Below are 15,995 nucleotides of genomic sequence, written 5' to 3'. Positions count from 1 at the left end.
ACCGTTTGTCGTGGAGGTGGATGCGTCGGAGGTTGGAGTGGGGGCTGTACTGTCTCAGGGCCCTTCTTGGGCCAAGTTGCATCCGTGTGCCTTCTTCTCCAAGAAGCTGTCGCCTGCGGAGCGTAATTATGATATTGGCAACAGGGAATTATTGGCCATCAAATTGGCATTTGAGGAGTGGCGACACTTCTTGGAGGGGGCTGTTCATCAGATTAGTGTGATAACCGACCATAAGAATTTGCTTTATTTAGAATCTGCTAAGCGCCTGTCCTCCAGACAGGCTCGCTGGGCATTATTCTTCACCCGGTTCAACTTCATTGTTACCTATCGACCTGGGTCGAAGAATGTTAAGGCAGACGCTTTATCCAGGTGTTTTCCTGGTGGAGAGTTATTTGAAGAGCCGGTGCCTATTCTCCAAAAGGGTGTGGTGGTATCTGCCATCACGACAGAGATTGAGGCAGAGATTGCGGAGGCTCAGGAGGTGGTACCGCCGGGGTTGCCTGCTAATAAATCTTTTGTGCCGCTACATCTACGCTCTAGAGTGTTGGGCGAACATCACGACACGGTACTGGCAGGTCATCCAGGGGTTAAGAGCACTCTGGAACTGGTATCGCGTCGTTTTTGGTGGCCTAAAATCCGGCAGGATGTGGCCTCATATGTGGCTGCCTGTACCACGTGCGCACGGGCCAAGACTCCTCGTTCCTGTCCCGCTGGTAGCTTGCAGCCTCTCGGGGTGCCCAGTAAGCCATGGACTGAGATTTCCATGGATTTTATTACTGACTTGCCCGCCTCGGCAGGGAACTCGGTCATTTTGGTAATTGTTGATAGGTTCTCCAAAATGTCACATTTCGTTGCTTTACCGTCTTTGCCCAATGCTAAGACTCTTGCTCAGATATTTATTCGCGAGGTGGTCAGACTTCATGGTGTCCCGTCTGACATTGTGTCTGATCGAGGTACGCAGTTTGTGGCAAAGTTTTGGAGAGCTTTTTGTTCTCGGCTTGGAATCAAATTATCTCATTCATCGGCTTTCCACCCTCAGTCGAATGGACAGACTGAGCGGATGAACCAAAACCTGGAGCAATACTTGCGCTGCTTTATTTCCGACAATCAGGAAGAGTGGTCAGCGTTTCTTCTTCTGGCAGAATTCGCAATAAACAACCATTGCCAGGAATCGTCTGGGGAATCTCCTTTTTTTTGTGTGTATGGTCAACATCCTCAATTTTGCACCTTGCGTCAGGGGTGCTCAGTTGGCGTCCCTGAGGAGGACCAGTTGGGAGCTCAATTGTCGTCTGTTTGGAGGAGAGTCAAGCAGCGCTTGTTGAAGGTGGGTTCCAGGTACAAACGGGTGGCTGACTGCAGACGTGTGCCAGGTCCGGACCTGTGTGTGGGTGATTGGATGTGGTTATCTACTAGGAACATTAAGCTCAAGATACCGTCACTTAAGTTGGGTCCCAGGTTCATTGGCCCATTTAGAATCTCCGCATTGATCAACCCCGTGGCATTTCGTTTGGAGTTGCCGGCTGTGTATAAGATTCATAATGTATTTCACAAAGCATTGCTAAAGAAGGTCGTGGGTTTGGTGGATGGTTCCCCCGGGCCACCACCTCCCGTCTTGGTGGATGGCGCGTTGGAATTTGAGGTGTCCAAAGTGGTGGACTCTAGGGTTGTGCGTCGCACTCTACAGTACCTGGTCCACTGGCGTGGCTATGGTCCTGAGGAGAGGACATGGGTGCCGGCCTCTGACATTCATGCTGATCGACTGGTTACTATGTTCCATCGTCGCCATCCGGACAAGCCAGGTCCTCGACATGGTGAGGTTCCGGAGGTCCCTCGTAGAAGGCGGGGTACTGTCATGTCGGACACTGTTCACACCAGGGTGTCCGGCAGACAGCGGTAATACCCTGTTGGGTATTCTGTTCCAGTCGGGATAGGGTTAACCAGGTTGTCATGCTGGCTGAGGGCTGGGCCACGCCCTTGGTCTTTAAATAGTTCGTCCTGACTATGGGCGTCGCCGACTATAGCTTTAGCCTAGTGCTAGCAATACCGGTCAGCAGTGGTGGTGTTGGAGCGTCTGATATCTGGTGCAGTATATCCCTCAGTGGTTCTTTCTCCAATCTGTTATATATATATATTTTGTTGCCCTTGCACATTATTGTATTCCCTTGTGTATTAACTGTGTGGTGTTTCTTTTACCCCTGTCCATACGTATTTGTGGGGTCTGGTCCCCTCACTGGGTGGAGGGTGGTGGGTTCAGCTTAGGGCTGGACAGGAGACAGGGACAGGGTGGAGGCTCAGGCAGGCACACCTTCAGTGTAAACCCTGGGTAGAGGGACAGACAGGGTTCCCCTAGTCTGAGGGACATCGCAGGGGTCCCGGGGTTTTTGCCTAAACTAACCTAGGCATACCATGACAGCTGACCATCAACCCTGGACCATCAGATCCTGGAAGACTGCTCCCCAGCCGAGAAGGCTGGCATCCATCGTCACTATTTTCCAACGAATGGGGAAGAAGGACCTCCCGAGACGGATCGACTGGGAGTGCTCCCACCATTTTAGGGACTGTTTTATCCACGGTGGAATCGGGACCAACCAATCCAGGGAACTAATTGACTTGTCCCATCTCGCCAGACGGAAGAGTTGGAGAGGGCGCATGTGAAATAGAGCAAATGGAACTGCTTCCATTGAGGCAATCATTTTGCCTAGCACACTCATGCAGAAACAGAGGCCAGGACCAGTCCGCATCTTCGGTCTTGCGGATGCCCCAAACACACTTGAAGTGTTAGGAGGCATGGGGTCCTGCCTGGCAGACATGAGAGGGTACAGTAGTGACGCATTCCCACACTGCTTCCGGTATCTAGGGGGGAGAGCGGAGTGAGCAGTTACACTCTGTCGCCCGAATCACAAGCTGGACCTGAAAAACAGACATCATTAATAATAATAAAAAAAAAAAAAAACACACAACACAACACCTAAAAGGTAGATAAGGGGCTGAGAGCAGATTGTGTCCTACTCCTACTGACACTAAGCTAAAACTGAATAGCTCTCAGCCAGTTGGTAGGTATATACTGCTGGGGAGGAGCTAAACCTTTTTATGCATAGTGTCTACCTATTAGTGGCAGCAGTATACACTCATGGTTTCCAGTGTCCCCCAATGAAGCGAGAAAGAAACTTATTTCAAAGAATAAAATGAAAATTAATTATGTAAAAATCATACAATGTAACTTTCTTGATTTTAAGATTCTCTCATATTTGAAATGTACCTACGATAAAAATTACAGACTTCTCCATTCCTTGTAGGTGGAAAAACTTGCAAAATCAGCAGTATATCAAATACATACCACAATATTCTCCCCACTGTATAAATGAAAACAGTAGAAATGTTATGTTAAAGTTGGATGATCGGCAATCTCGCAGGGATTTGCAATAGTACTAAGGAGAAATCACTGTATAAATAGGCAGGTTTTCAATTCGAGAACTTGGATTAGATAGCTGACACTACTTATGGGATTTTGTCTTAAAAAAAAAAAAAAAAAAACAACATTTCTAATATCCTGGAGCAGTAAATGTTACACAGCCTAGATACTGCCCTATTGCCTTCTGTTTTTTCTCATTGCTTTTTGCATTCTATTATGTTTGTGACTCTGTACATCCAAGTAATTGTGCATGTATATAATGACTTTGATTAGTAGTGTGACCAAGTTTGCATAACTCTACTAATTACTCAGATGTCAAATGTGCTCATAAGTAAAAGAACGGAAGTTAAATCCATTTAGAAGAGCGGGTCACTTTACTGAAGTTGAATATGTATGTCAGAAGCGCCTGGCCAAACCAGTCAATTTTTTGCACAACTTCGAAATTGAGCATAACATTTGCAACGTTAAGGCTATGTGCCCACGTAGCGTTTTAAAACGCTCACTAAAAACCGGACTCCTTCCCAGAAATCGCGTGGCTTTTTCCGCGCGATTTCACCGCGATTATGATCGCGATTTTGCCGCGATTTTCGCGTGCGATATTCAAGCACTTTCCAAGCGATTTGAAGCATTGCTTGGAAAGTGATTGACAGGTTGGTCACACTCACACCTGTGACCAGGTTTTTACTATTGAGGCCGCCTATGCGGCATCAATAGTAAAAGATAGAATGTTAAAATGCTTAAAAAAAAAATCGGTGTATATTTACCTTCCGGCGTCCCGCGCTGCATTCCCGGGCCACAGCGTTCCCAGTAATGCCTTGCGAGACCTCGTGAGACCGCTAGAGTCACGCGAGACTACGTCATCACTGGACCGTGCCGCAAGGCATTACTGGGAACGCTTAGGCCGGGAAGGTAAATATACCCCGATTTTTTATTCTTTTTTTTTTACAGGGGTATGGTGCCCAGGGCCTGGAGGACAGTCTCCTCTCCTCCACACCGTGGGTACCAACCGCACATGAGACGCTTAACTTCCCGCATGGTGGGCATAGCCACATGCAAGAAGTAAGCGATTCTCATGCATTCCTATGGGTACGGAATCGCGGCAATTCTTTGCGATTCCGCACAAAAGAATGAGCATGCTGCGATTTTTTTCCGCGATGCGTTTCCGCCGCGGAAAAAAGCGCAGCATTAGCACAGCATGTGCGGAATGCCATAGGAATGCATGGGGGGCGTTCTGTACACGATTTTTAAACGTTTTCGCGCCGAAAATCTCGGCAAAAACGCTTAAAAATCGCTACGTGGGCACACAGCCTTAAAGCAGTTTTACACTAGAAATCTGCAAGAGAACTGCTTCATTCATCCGAGCCAATATATTTAAAAAGAAAAAAAAAAAATCAGTTTTTGCATTTCTGCTGACATGGATTCTTATACCAGGTGGAAAAGAACAAATGGCCACAGTGTAAACAGCAGCATACCTTTTCATGGCTCTGACTTTCCTGAGGGATCATTGAAGCTTGACCTCTAGCAATAATTTGTTTTGCCGTTTCATTATGTGGCTCCTGAGAAAAAAAAACAAAAACAAAAAAAAAAAAACAGGGATTTAACCCCTTTACCTCCAAGGGTGGTTTGCACGTTAACGACCGGGCCAATTTTTACAATTCTGACCACTGTCCCTTTATGAGGTAATAACTCTGGAGCACTTCCATGGATCCCGGTGATTCTGACACTGTTTTTCTCGTGACATTTTGTACTTCATGTTAGTCGTAAAACTTCATTCATATAACTTGCGATTATTTGTGGAAAAAAATGGAAATTTGGCGAAAATGTTGCAATTTTCCAACTTTGAATTTTTATGCCCTTAAATCAGAGATACGGCACACAAAAAACTTAGTAAGTAACATTTCCCACATGTCTGCTTTACATCAGCACAATTTTGGAACCAACATTTTTTTCCGTTAGGAAGTTATAAGGGTTAAAAGTTGACCAGCGATTTCTCATTTTTACAACACCATTTTATTTTTAGGGACCACATCACATTTGAAGTCACTTTGAGGGGTCTATATGATAGAAAATACCCAGAAAATACCCAAAAAGTGACACCATTCTAAAAACTGCACCCCTCAAGGTGCTCAAAACCACATTCAAGAAGTTTATTAACCCTTCAGGTGCTTCACAGGAATTTTTGAATGTTTAAAAAAAAAACAAACAAACATTAACTTTTTCACAAAAAAATTACTACAGGTCCAATTTTTTTTTATTTTACCAAGGGTAACAGGAGAAATTGGACTGCAAAAGTTATTATGCAATTTGTCCTGAGTACGCCGATACCTGATATGTGGGGGGGAACCACTGTTTGGCAGAGCTCATAAGGGAAGCAGCGTCATTTGACTTTTTTGGCTGGAATTGAGATCAGACACCATGTTGCATTTGGAGAGCCCCTGATGGGCCTAAACTGTGGAAAACCCCCACAAGTGACCCCATTTTGGAAACTAGATCCCACCAAGGAACTTGTCTAGATGTGTGGTGAGCACTTTGAACCCCCAAATGCTTCACAGTTTATAACGCCCGGGCGTGAAAATAAAAAAAAAACAAAAAAAAAAAAAAATTTTTTCCCCACAAACATGACCTTTTAGTCCCCATTTTTTAATTTTCCCAAGGGTAACAGCAGAAACTGGACCCCAAAGGTTGTTGTACAATTTGTCCTGAGTACGCTGATACCCCATATGTGGGAGAAAACTACTGTATGGGCACACGTCGGGGCTCGGAAGGGAAGTAATGACGTTTTGGAATGCAGACTTTGATGGAATGGTCTGCGGGTGTCATGTCGCATTTGGAGAGCCCCTGATGTGCCAAAACTGTGGAAACCCCCCATAAGTGACCCCATTTTGGAAACTAGACCCCCAAGAAACTTATCTAGATGTATGGTGAGCACTTTGAACCCCCAGGTACTTTACAGAAGTTTATAACGTAGAGCCATAAAAAAATTTTTTTTTTTCCCACAAAAATTATATTTTTTCCCCTAATATTTTATTTTCCCAAGGGTAACAGGAGAAATTGGACCCCAAAAGTTGTGCAATTTGTCCTGAGTAGGCCGATACCCCATATGTGGGGGTAAACCACTGTTTGGGCGCATGGCAGAGCTTGGAAAGTAAGGAGCACTGTTTTACTTTTTCAACGCAGAATTGGCTGGAATTGAGATCAGACGCCAAGTTGCGTTTGGAGAGCACCTGATGTGCCCAAACAGTGGAAACCCCCCCCAATTCAAACTCCAACACACCCCTAGCCCTAACGGGAAAATGGAAATAAATACATTTTTTTTTATTTTATTATTTTTCCCTACCTAAGGGGGTGAAGGGGGGTTTGATTTACTATTTATGGCGGTTTTTATGTTTGGCAGCTGCAATACGCTAAAAGACTTATTGTAAAAAAACCTGCATTTCATGAATTTCTTTGGGGGGTGGGGGGGGGGGGGGCCCGTTTACACCGTTCCGCATGTGGTAAAATTGATAAAGGGGTTTTATTCTTCGGGTCAATACAATTACAGCGATGCCTCATTTATAATCATATTTTTATGTTTTGTCGCTTTTATACAATAAAAACAGTTTTATATTAAAAAAATAATTATTTTTGCATCGCTTTATTCTGCGAGCTATAACTTTATTTTTTGGCTGATGATGCTGTATGGTGGCTCGTTTTTTGCGGGACAAGATGACGTTTTCAGCAGTACCATGTTTATTGATATCCGTCTTATTGATTGCGCGTTATTGCACTTTTTGTTCGGCGGTATGATGTTAAACCATTGTTTTTTGCCTAGTTTTTTTTTTTTGAGGGGGGTCTACTAAAGGGGCTAACTAGTTGGACAGTTTTATAGGGCGGGTCGATACGGACGCGGCGATACTAAATGTGTATTTTTATTGTTTTTATTTATTTACAGAAAAAAAAATTCGGGAATATTTTTTTAAAATTTTTTACATGTTTTTTTTTTTACTTTATTATTTTGTTTCAGTGTGGGACATCACTGTGAAGTGTCAGATCAGCGATCTGACCCAGGCACTGCAGCAGGCTTCCTCAGGCACCTGCTCTCAGCAGGCACTGCGGAAGCCGCCTCCCTGCAGAGTTATGATAGAATCACAGTTTTCTATGCAGCAGATTTAGCAGACTTCAGTTGTTTAGCTGTGTACACACTACAGCTCTGTGTACACTGTATAGTGACAGAGCTGCTCATCAGTGCTGTGGTCGTGGTTGGACTAGGAGGAACCAGATCAGTTGTCCTGTAGTGATAATCTCCTGCTGATAAAAAAAGGATTTTGATTGCTTACCGTAAAATCTGTTTCTCGGAGCCTTCATTGGGGGACACAGGAACCATGGTGTATGCTGCTGCCACTAGGAGGCTGACACTATGCACATAAAAAGTTAGCTCCTCCTCCGCAGTATACACCCCACCGACTGGCGCTCAGGGTGGTTTCACATTAGCGTTTCAGGCTGCAGCTAAGCCCCACCCCTGCCGCGCCTCCTCCGGTAGCTCCGCCTATGGGCGCATGACGCTGCATGCGTCCCCTATCTTTAGCACCGGGGACGCAGGCCGTGTGCAGGTATGCGTTTGGCGGCGCATGCGTCCTTTTTACGGTACGCCGAGCGCACCAAATTTCAAACAGGTTGCATGTGGCGCTGGTCGGCGCACCCGTCAAAAGGACCCATGCGCCGCAAAACGCATACCTGCGCACGGCCTGCGTCCCCAGTGCTAAAGAAAGGGAACGCAGGACGCATGCAGGGTCATGCGCCCGTAAGCGAAGCTATCGGAGGAGGCGCGGCAGGGGGCGGGGCTTAGCGGCGGCCGTGCGCAGGCCGACGCTGTGGCCTGAAACGCTAATGTGAAACCACCCTTAATCAGTTAGTGAGAAAGCAGTAGGAGAAGCCATAGAATAGAGAACAGACAGACAACTAAACTAACTATAATACACAGAACAATAACAGAAGTTGAGAAGCATGGGAGGGTGCTGTGTCCCCCAATGAAGACGGTAAGCAACCAAAATCCTGTTTTCTCCATCGCTTCATTGGGGGACACAGGAACGATGTGACGTCCCAAAGCAGTCCCTGGGGAGGGGAAAGCAAACTTCCATCAGGACAGCGGACTCACCACCGCTGCCTGCAAGATCCTTCTTCCTAGGCTGGCATCCGCCGAAGCGTAGGTGTAGACCCTGTAAAACTTTGCAAACGTGTGAACAGAAGACCAGGTTGCAGCCTTACAAAGCTGCAGCGCGGAAGCCCTGTGGTGCACCGCCCAGGAAGCGCCCACTGTGAGCCTTAACCCCCGGAGGGGGCACTCTGTTCTTAACCCGGTAAGCCTCCAAGATTGCAGATCTAATCCAGCGGGCAATAGTCGCCTTGGAGGCCGACAGGCCCTTTCGTGCCCCATCTGGGATGACAAAAAGGGAGTCCGTCTTCCGGAACGCATCCGTTCTAGCCAAATAGACCCTCGTCGTCCTGACCAGGTCTAGTTTGTTTAAGGAACGTTCCCGGGGATGAATTGGAGCCGGGCAAAAGGAAGGTAGAACGATGTCTTCATTCAGGTAGACACAACCTTGGGAAGGAAGGAAGGCCGCAGCACCACCTTATCCTGGTGAGTCACCATGAAAGGAGGTCGACAAGAAAGGGCCGCCAACTCCGAGACGCGCCGAATGGAAGTAATGACCATGAGAAAGGCGACTTTCCAGGAAAGAAAAGATACAGAGACTTCCCTGAGAGGCTCAAAGGGGGGACCTTGTAGTGCCTCCAGGACTAGATTGAGATCCCAGGGATCCACGGAAGCTCGATACGACGGTGTTGCATGAGATGCCTCCTGCAGAAAAGTTTTGACCTGCGGACGAGAGGATAACGTCTTCTGGAAAAGAATGGAAAGTGCCGATACTTGACCCTTTAGAGAACTAAGGGCCAGACCAGCGTTCAGGCCCTCCTGGAGGAATGCCAGAACAGAAGGAAGCGAAAGGGACATAGGCGGGATGTGATTGGTCTCGCACCAACCAAAATAGGCCTTCCATGTCCGATAGTAAATTCTGGAAGACAACGCTTTCCTAGCACGGATCATGGTGTGAATTACCCGATCTGAAGAGCCAGACCCCTTCAGAACTGAGGTCTCAACGGCCACGATCAATTTAGCAACTGAGAATTGGGGTGGTAAATCGGATCCTGAGATAGCAGATCTGGTCTGTCTGGAAGCCTCCAGGGAGCCTCCGCGAGAAGGTTGACGATGTCCGCGAACCAAGACCTTCTGGGCCAATCCGGTGCGATTAGGATGACTGGTACCCCTTCTGCCTTGATCTTCAATAGCTTGGGGAGAAGAGGAAGTGAAGGGAACAGATAGGGGAGCGCGAACTGTGACCAAGGAATGGTCAGAGCATTGGCGCCCTCCACGAGGGGATCGCGGGCCCTGGACACAAACCGTGTAACCTTCCTGTTCAGACGGGATGCCATAAAGGTCCACGTCCGGGGTCCCCCATCAAAGGCAAATCTGATGGAAGACCTCCTGATGCAGTGACCATTCCCCTGCCGCGAGACCCTCGCGGCTGAGGAAGTCTGCGGCCCCGTTTTCCACACCGGGAATATGTACCACGGATATTGTTGGAACTGACATCTCAGCCCAATGAAGGATTTTGGATACCTCGGCCAACGCCAAGGAACTCCGGGTCCCTCCCTGGTGGTTGACGTATGCCACCGCTGTGGCATTGTCCGTCTGAACCCGAACTGGCAGACCCTTGAGCAGCTTGTCCCAATGGAGTAGGGACAGAAAAATTGCCCGTATCTCTAGGACGTTGATCGGGAGAGCAGCCTCCTGCGTCGACCAACGACTCTGAACGGTCAGATGGCGAAACACCGCGCCCCAGCCGAGAAGGCTGGCGTCCGTCGTCACCACTTGCCAATGTACCGGAAGAAAGGACCGGCCCTGGGAGCTGAGAGGTGATGTTAGCCAGCATTTAAGGGACAGTTTGACCAGAAAGGCGAGTCGAATTGGGCGATCCAGGGAAGAGACAGACCTGTTCCACTGTGACAGAATGGCCTGCTGAAGTGGTCTTGAATGGAATTGGGCGAAGGGAATCGCTTCTGACGTTGCCACCATCTTCCCTAGGACCATCATGGCTGATTGGAGAGAAGTGAGCCGTGGGCCTTGAAGCGAGCGAACCTCCCTCCGAAGAGTTACTCTCTTCTCCTCGGGAAGGAAAACTCCTGCCTGACGGGAGTCGAAAAGCATGCCTAGAAACACAAGAAGTTGTGTTAGAACCAGGATGGACTTTTCTGTTGATGATCCACCCGAATCGAGAAAGGGTGTTGAGGACGATGGTCAGACTTTCGTGAGCCTGGAGCAAGGACGGAGCCTTGATGAGAATGTTGTCGATGTATGGAAAAAGCATGAGACCTCTGATCCTCAAGATGGCCATCAACGCTGCCATGATTTTTGTAAAAACCCTGGGAGCGGTGGTGAGACCGAACGGCAGGGCGACAAACTGGAAATGCTCCTGATGTATCGCGAAGCGCAGAAATCTCTGATGTCCCGGGAAGATGGGGACATGTAGATAGGCGTCCTGAATGTCCATGGAGCACAGAAATTCCTGTGTATCCATGGAAGCGATTACCGAACGAAGGGACTCCATCCTGAAATGTCTCAGACGGACCCTTTAGTTCAGTAATTTTAGATCCAGAATGGGCTGAACCATACTGCCTTTCTTCGGCACTACAAACAGGTTTGAGTAGAAACCTGTGAAGAGCTCTTCTTCTGGTACGGGAACAATCACCACCGATCTGAGGAGAGAGGCGATGGCTGTGAAGAAACCCGTAACCAAGGCGGGGTCTTTCAGAGGTCTGGATTCGAAAAATCGATCCCGAGGGCGCAAAACGAATTCTATCTTGTATCCTGAGGATACAACCACCCTGACCCAGGCATCTTCCACCGAGGTGAGCCAGACATCCCTGAAGGCAAGAAGGCGGCCGCCCAGGTGGAGGGATGCGCCGAGGTCTTGATGCCAGTCATGCAGAGGAAGACCTTCCAGGTCTGGACCTGGTGGATCTACCTTGGGAGGAATGGGAGTGCCAGGAAGGAGTGGGCCTAAAGGAAACTCTTTTCCTGTTTTGGCACGCTTGTGGCCTCTGCTGTTGGGACGGCGTCTCTGTTGATGTGAAACAACGAAAGGGCCGAAAGGACCGAAACTGACGTTTCGGCGGAGGGCGACGAGGTTTGGACTGGGGAAGAAGGGAGCTTGTGCCCCCAGTGGCGTCCTTAATAATCTGGTCCAGTCTGTCACTGAAGAGGCACGATCCTTGAAAAGGTAGGCTGGTGAGGGACTTCTTTGATGACAAGTCTGCCTGCCATGCCTTGAGCCAAACAGTGCGCCGGATTGCCACTACGTAGCTAGATGCTGCGAAAGATGCGGCATCTAGGGAGGCCGAGACCAAATATTCACCTGCATGAGATATCTGGTCTGCGAGATCCGCCAGCTGCTCTGGCTGGGCGCCGGCCAGAATGCCTTGGCGCAGATCCTTAGCCCATTTGGCTATGGCCTTTGAAACCCAAGTAGAAGCAAAGGCCGGGCTAAGAGCAGATGCCGCCGCTTCGAAAGCTGACTTCGCAAAATATTCTAAGATTTTGTCATTAGGATCTCCCAAGGATGCTTCCCCAGAAATCGGAAGGACCGTGTTGTGAGATAGCCTGGAGACCGGCGGGTCCACGGCAGGAGAAGCTGACCAGTCGGTGGTGAGCTCCGAAGGGAAAGGATATAACACACCAAGGCGTTTTCCTCTTTGAAATTGCCTGGTCGGATTTTCTCTTTCCCTGGTCAGAAGCTTCTGGAACTCAGAATCAGGAGCGAAGACCTTGGAAGGGGGTTTAGACCGTCTGAACAAAACCCCCTGATCTGCGGGTTCCGCGGACGAGTCCTTGATATTGAAGGTCTGGTTGATCGCTCCAATGAGGCTCTGGACCATATCCCTCATGTCAGCAATTTGGTCCGAATCCAGTTCCAAAACATCCTCACGGGGTGCATCTGAGAAAAGTGTCGCCTGGCTCAGGGAAGGAAGATCGGGAAGAGGGCCGCTGGGACGGGCTATGGGGCGAGATGGAACGGGAAGGGGAATCGGACCGGTGCTCCCGTCTGGATCTTTTGCAGCTAATGTTGGCAGGCTCAGACGGAGCTTCCTGTGACCTGCGGGAGCCTGCAGGGGCAACTTATCAAGTACGGACACCAAGGTCTGAGACACCCTGGTGAGATCCGCCACAGATTGAGAAAGAGAGGAAGCCCACACATGGATGGGGGCCTCACTCTCACTTGGGACAACCGGGGGCTCCAGGGTGGTGGGTTCAATGGGGTTGCTGCAGTTGTGACAGAGGGGAGAGGACTGACCTGATGGAAATTTGCGATTACAAGAGGAACATGCAAAGTGACTGACCACCGCAGAGGAAGAGGAGGTGGTTGGAGGGCGAGAGCGAAGAGGTTTAGCATTAGACATGGTGAGCTAACCCACTAACAGTGCCAGACGGTTGGGGGACATAGAGCTGAGAAGGGTGTCAGTCTGCCGCGCAGAGCTACTCATGGAACCAGTGTCCTGAAGCGACTTCCAGCTAAGGACTGTGCAGCTTGCTTGCAAATACTGCAGACCGGAAAAGACGACCGGCTCCCAGGCTGAGGAAAATGGAGGCAGCCTGAGGAAAAACACTGGCACCTGAAGCAGTGGACAGTAATTAGCTCACTGTGGGTGCGGAGCGAACCGCTCTCTCAGGATCAAAGATGGCGCTGCCAAACGCCTATAGGAGGCTTGGGAGGAGTGGGTGGGGCCATGCGACGCCTACAGTCCCTTAATGAAGCGGTGGGCGGCACAGGACGGGCGGGAAAAAGCCCGCCTGAGGGAGGGGGTGTGGCTGCGCCTCAGGACAAGGCCCGAATAGAAGCCAGGGCCTGGATTAGAGCCGGCGGCTGCCGGAGGGAGCGGGGCGGCGGCCTTACTAGGGACCCCTAGCGGCGCGCTAAGCGGCCTGACCGACCCTGGTAGGATGCAGGAGACGCCGCCAAGAGAACAGGTAGCCGTACTTTGTGTATACCCTGCCCTCGTTCCCACCGCCCAGGGGGCTAGGAAAGGGACTACTGTACCCAGCCTGCCAGAGGAGACGGGAGGGGGCGATACTTACCCTTCCGTAGTCTTCTCCTAAGGGGTACCTGATATGGAAATAAAAAAGGGTACCTCTTATCCAGGGAAGAAATCCGGACGTCCATGAAAAAAACCCCTGTTGGACGCTAGTGCCTCCATCAACCGACAGGCTCTGTTGGGCGAGTGGGTGGGAGACGGGGGCTAGGATTAGTCTGGTCGCCTGGACACGAATCCGTGCTAGGGCTCCTGATCCTGCCGTGAGGACGAATGAGGATACGGGGTGGCAGTACACGCCGTACTCATAGTCTCTTTGTGGGAGTACAGATGTGACTGTTCACTCTGTATCCCTACGGAAATCTGAAAGGGAACGACGCACACTGAGGTAGATAAGGGTCTAATGAAAGACCCGTGTCCACCTCCTACTGACACTAAGCTAAACTGATTATCTGAGCGCCAGTAGGTGGTGTGTATACTGCGGAGGAGGAGCTATCTTTTTATGTGCATAGTGTCAGTCTCCTAGTGGCAGCAGCATACACCATGGTTCCTGTGTCCCCCAATGAAGCGATGGAGAAATATTGATTTTACTGTACTAAAACAACAAAATACAGTCCAGTAAGTGACATCACTATACTCAGGATCTCAGACCCTATATCATGCTACTCTCAAAATACATAGCTAAAACCTGGTGACAGATTCCGGTTTTTAATTATATGAGGGTGGGGAGGGAACCTTTTTATATCACCAGTAATGTCATAATGGACTGATGGCGCCCCTCAACCTCCACCACTGATAGTTAACATAAATGTATGTTCACATAGAAGCATTTTTTGCAACATATCTATGGCAATATCTGCTATGAGTTCTGCAGTTTTAGGCCGGTTTCACATTAGCGCATTTTCAGCGCGCGCACGGCCGGGGTTAGCTCCGCCCCCGAGCCGGCTCTCTGCCCGGCGTGCCCGCCCCTTGCTTGTAGCGCCGCCTACTAGCGGACAGCGGCGCCTGCGATCGGCGCACCCTATCTTTAGCATAGGGTGCGCAGATCGTGCGCAGGCCGTGCGCTAGTTGCGCTTTGACCTGTGCTGCGCACTTTTGACGGTGCGCCGTGCGCGCCAAAATCAAACTTTTCGGATTTTGGCGCGCACGGCGCACCGTCAAAAGTGCGCAGCACAGGTCAAAGCGCAACTAGCGCACGGCCTGCGCACGATCTGCGCACCCTATGCTAAAGATAGGGTGCGCCGATCGCAGGCGCCGCTGTCCGCTAGTAGGCGGCGCTACAAGCAAGGGGCGGGCACGCCGGGCAGAGAGCCGGCTCGGGGGCGGAGCTAACCCCGGCCGTGCGCGCGCTGAAAATGCGCTAATGTGAAACCGGCCTTACCTCCATTCACTTAAAATGTGGAAGAACTACAATGCTGAACACAGCCCATGAACTAAGGTTACATTGTTTCTAGAAATAAGAAAAATCAGACCATTTTTTTCTAACCCTAATTATTTAAGCGACTTTGGCCGTTACCTCTTAGAGTCAAAGGTTGTGTTATGTGGCCACTACAGTGGCAATCTTTTCATTGTTACTTGGAGCAGCTTACAGGCGTCTTCTACAGGTTACATGGTTCTACGTTTTTTTTTTTTGCATAGGATGCTGCTCATCGACCATCTCTTAGAGATGAATGTGGCTCTCTAGGTTAGAAAGGCTGGCAAACACTAATCCATGAAACTGCTGGAGTACTGTATTCAGCTTTTCCTGACAGAGAAAGTATAGAGTGGTGGTTGAGCATGTGCATTGCCCTACAATCCCCCTAGATATTAGTATGTATGGTAATATAAAAGGTGACTAGGAGAAGAAAGATCATTGCAAACAGAAGAAATAATACAAATACCCACATTACCATGTGATATACGGCTAAATTCTCAATATAGGGTTAGCTATTGTAAATGATGCAGTAAAAAAAAAAAAAAAAAAAAAAGAAATCATACCGCCGTATCCTCCGTGTCAGATATTTCTGTTATCTCTTCCACGTCATCATCATCATCTTCTCCTTCGTCACTCCCGACTGTACGTGACAGGCTGGCACTCAGCATTCCCAACTTCTTGCCTGCCGCTGAATGGAGGAGACTCAATCCGGATATCCCCTCACAACCAAGCAGACGACGCTGGAAACAGAAAAAATGGTGAAAAATTTTTTTTTTTTTTTTTTTTTTTTTTTTTTTTTTATAATTATATATTTATTTTCATGGCCCAAAGTGTTGGCACTTTTGAAATAATTTCCAGAAAATGAAGTAATTCACCCAGAAAATTATTGCAACTACACATGATTTGTTATACAATTATACACAACACACCGGGAAAAAAAATAATTTCACACAAAACCCCAAAAATAGGCGGAACAAAATTAATGACACCTTCAATTTAATATCTGGTTGCACAGCCTTTGTAATAAGTAACTGCAATCATTTCCTG

At 48.8% G+C, this 15,995-nt stretch overlaps 1 protein-coding gene across 4 annotated transcripts in view; it reads right to left on the bottom strand.

Moving 5' to 3' along the window:
- The window catches only part of ZNF740 (zinc finger protein 740), a 75,995-nt gene that overhangs the window by 51,039 nt on the left and 8,961 nt on the right, over window positions 1–15,995 (bottom strand). For all 4 annotated transcript variants that reach the window (XM_073546176.1, XM_073546178.1, XM_073546179.1 and 1 more), the window contains 2 exons: window positions 15,512–15,688; window positions 4,885–4,968 (listed from right to left, as the gene is read on the bottom strand). In XM_073546176.1, the coding sequence (XP_073402277.1) occupies window positions 4,885–4,968; window positions 15,512–15,688 (261 nt within the window). The remainder of the gene's footprint in view (window positions 1–4,884; window positions 4,969–15,511; window positions 15,689–15,995) is intronic.

The sequence above is a fragment of the Dendrobates tinctorius genome, unplaced genomic scaffold (assembly GCF_039654945.1).
Source record: "Dendrobates tinctorius isolate UK_male_01 unplaced genomic scaffold, ASM3965494v1 ptg000145l, whole genome shotgun sequence".
NCBI lineage: Eukaryota > Metazoa > Chordata > Amphibia > Anura > Dendrobatidae > Dendrobates > Dendrobates tinctorius.
This window is presented reverse-complemented; position numbering and strand designations above follow the sequence as displayed.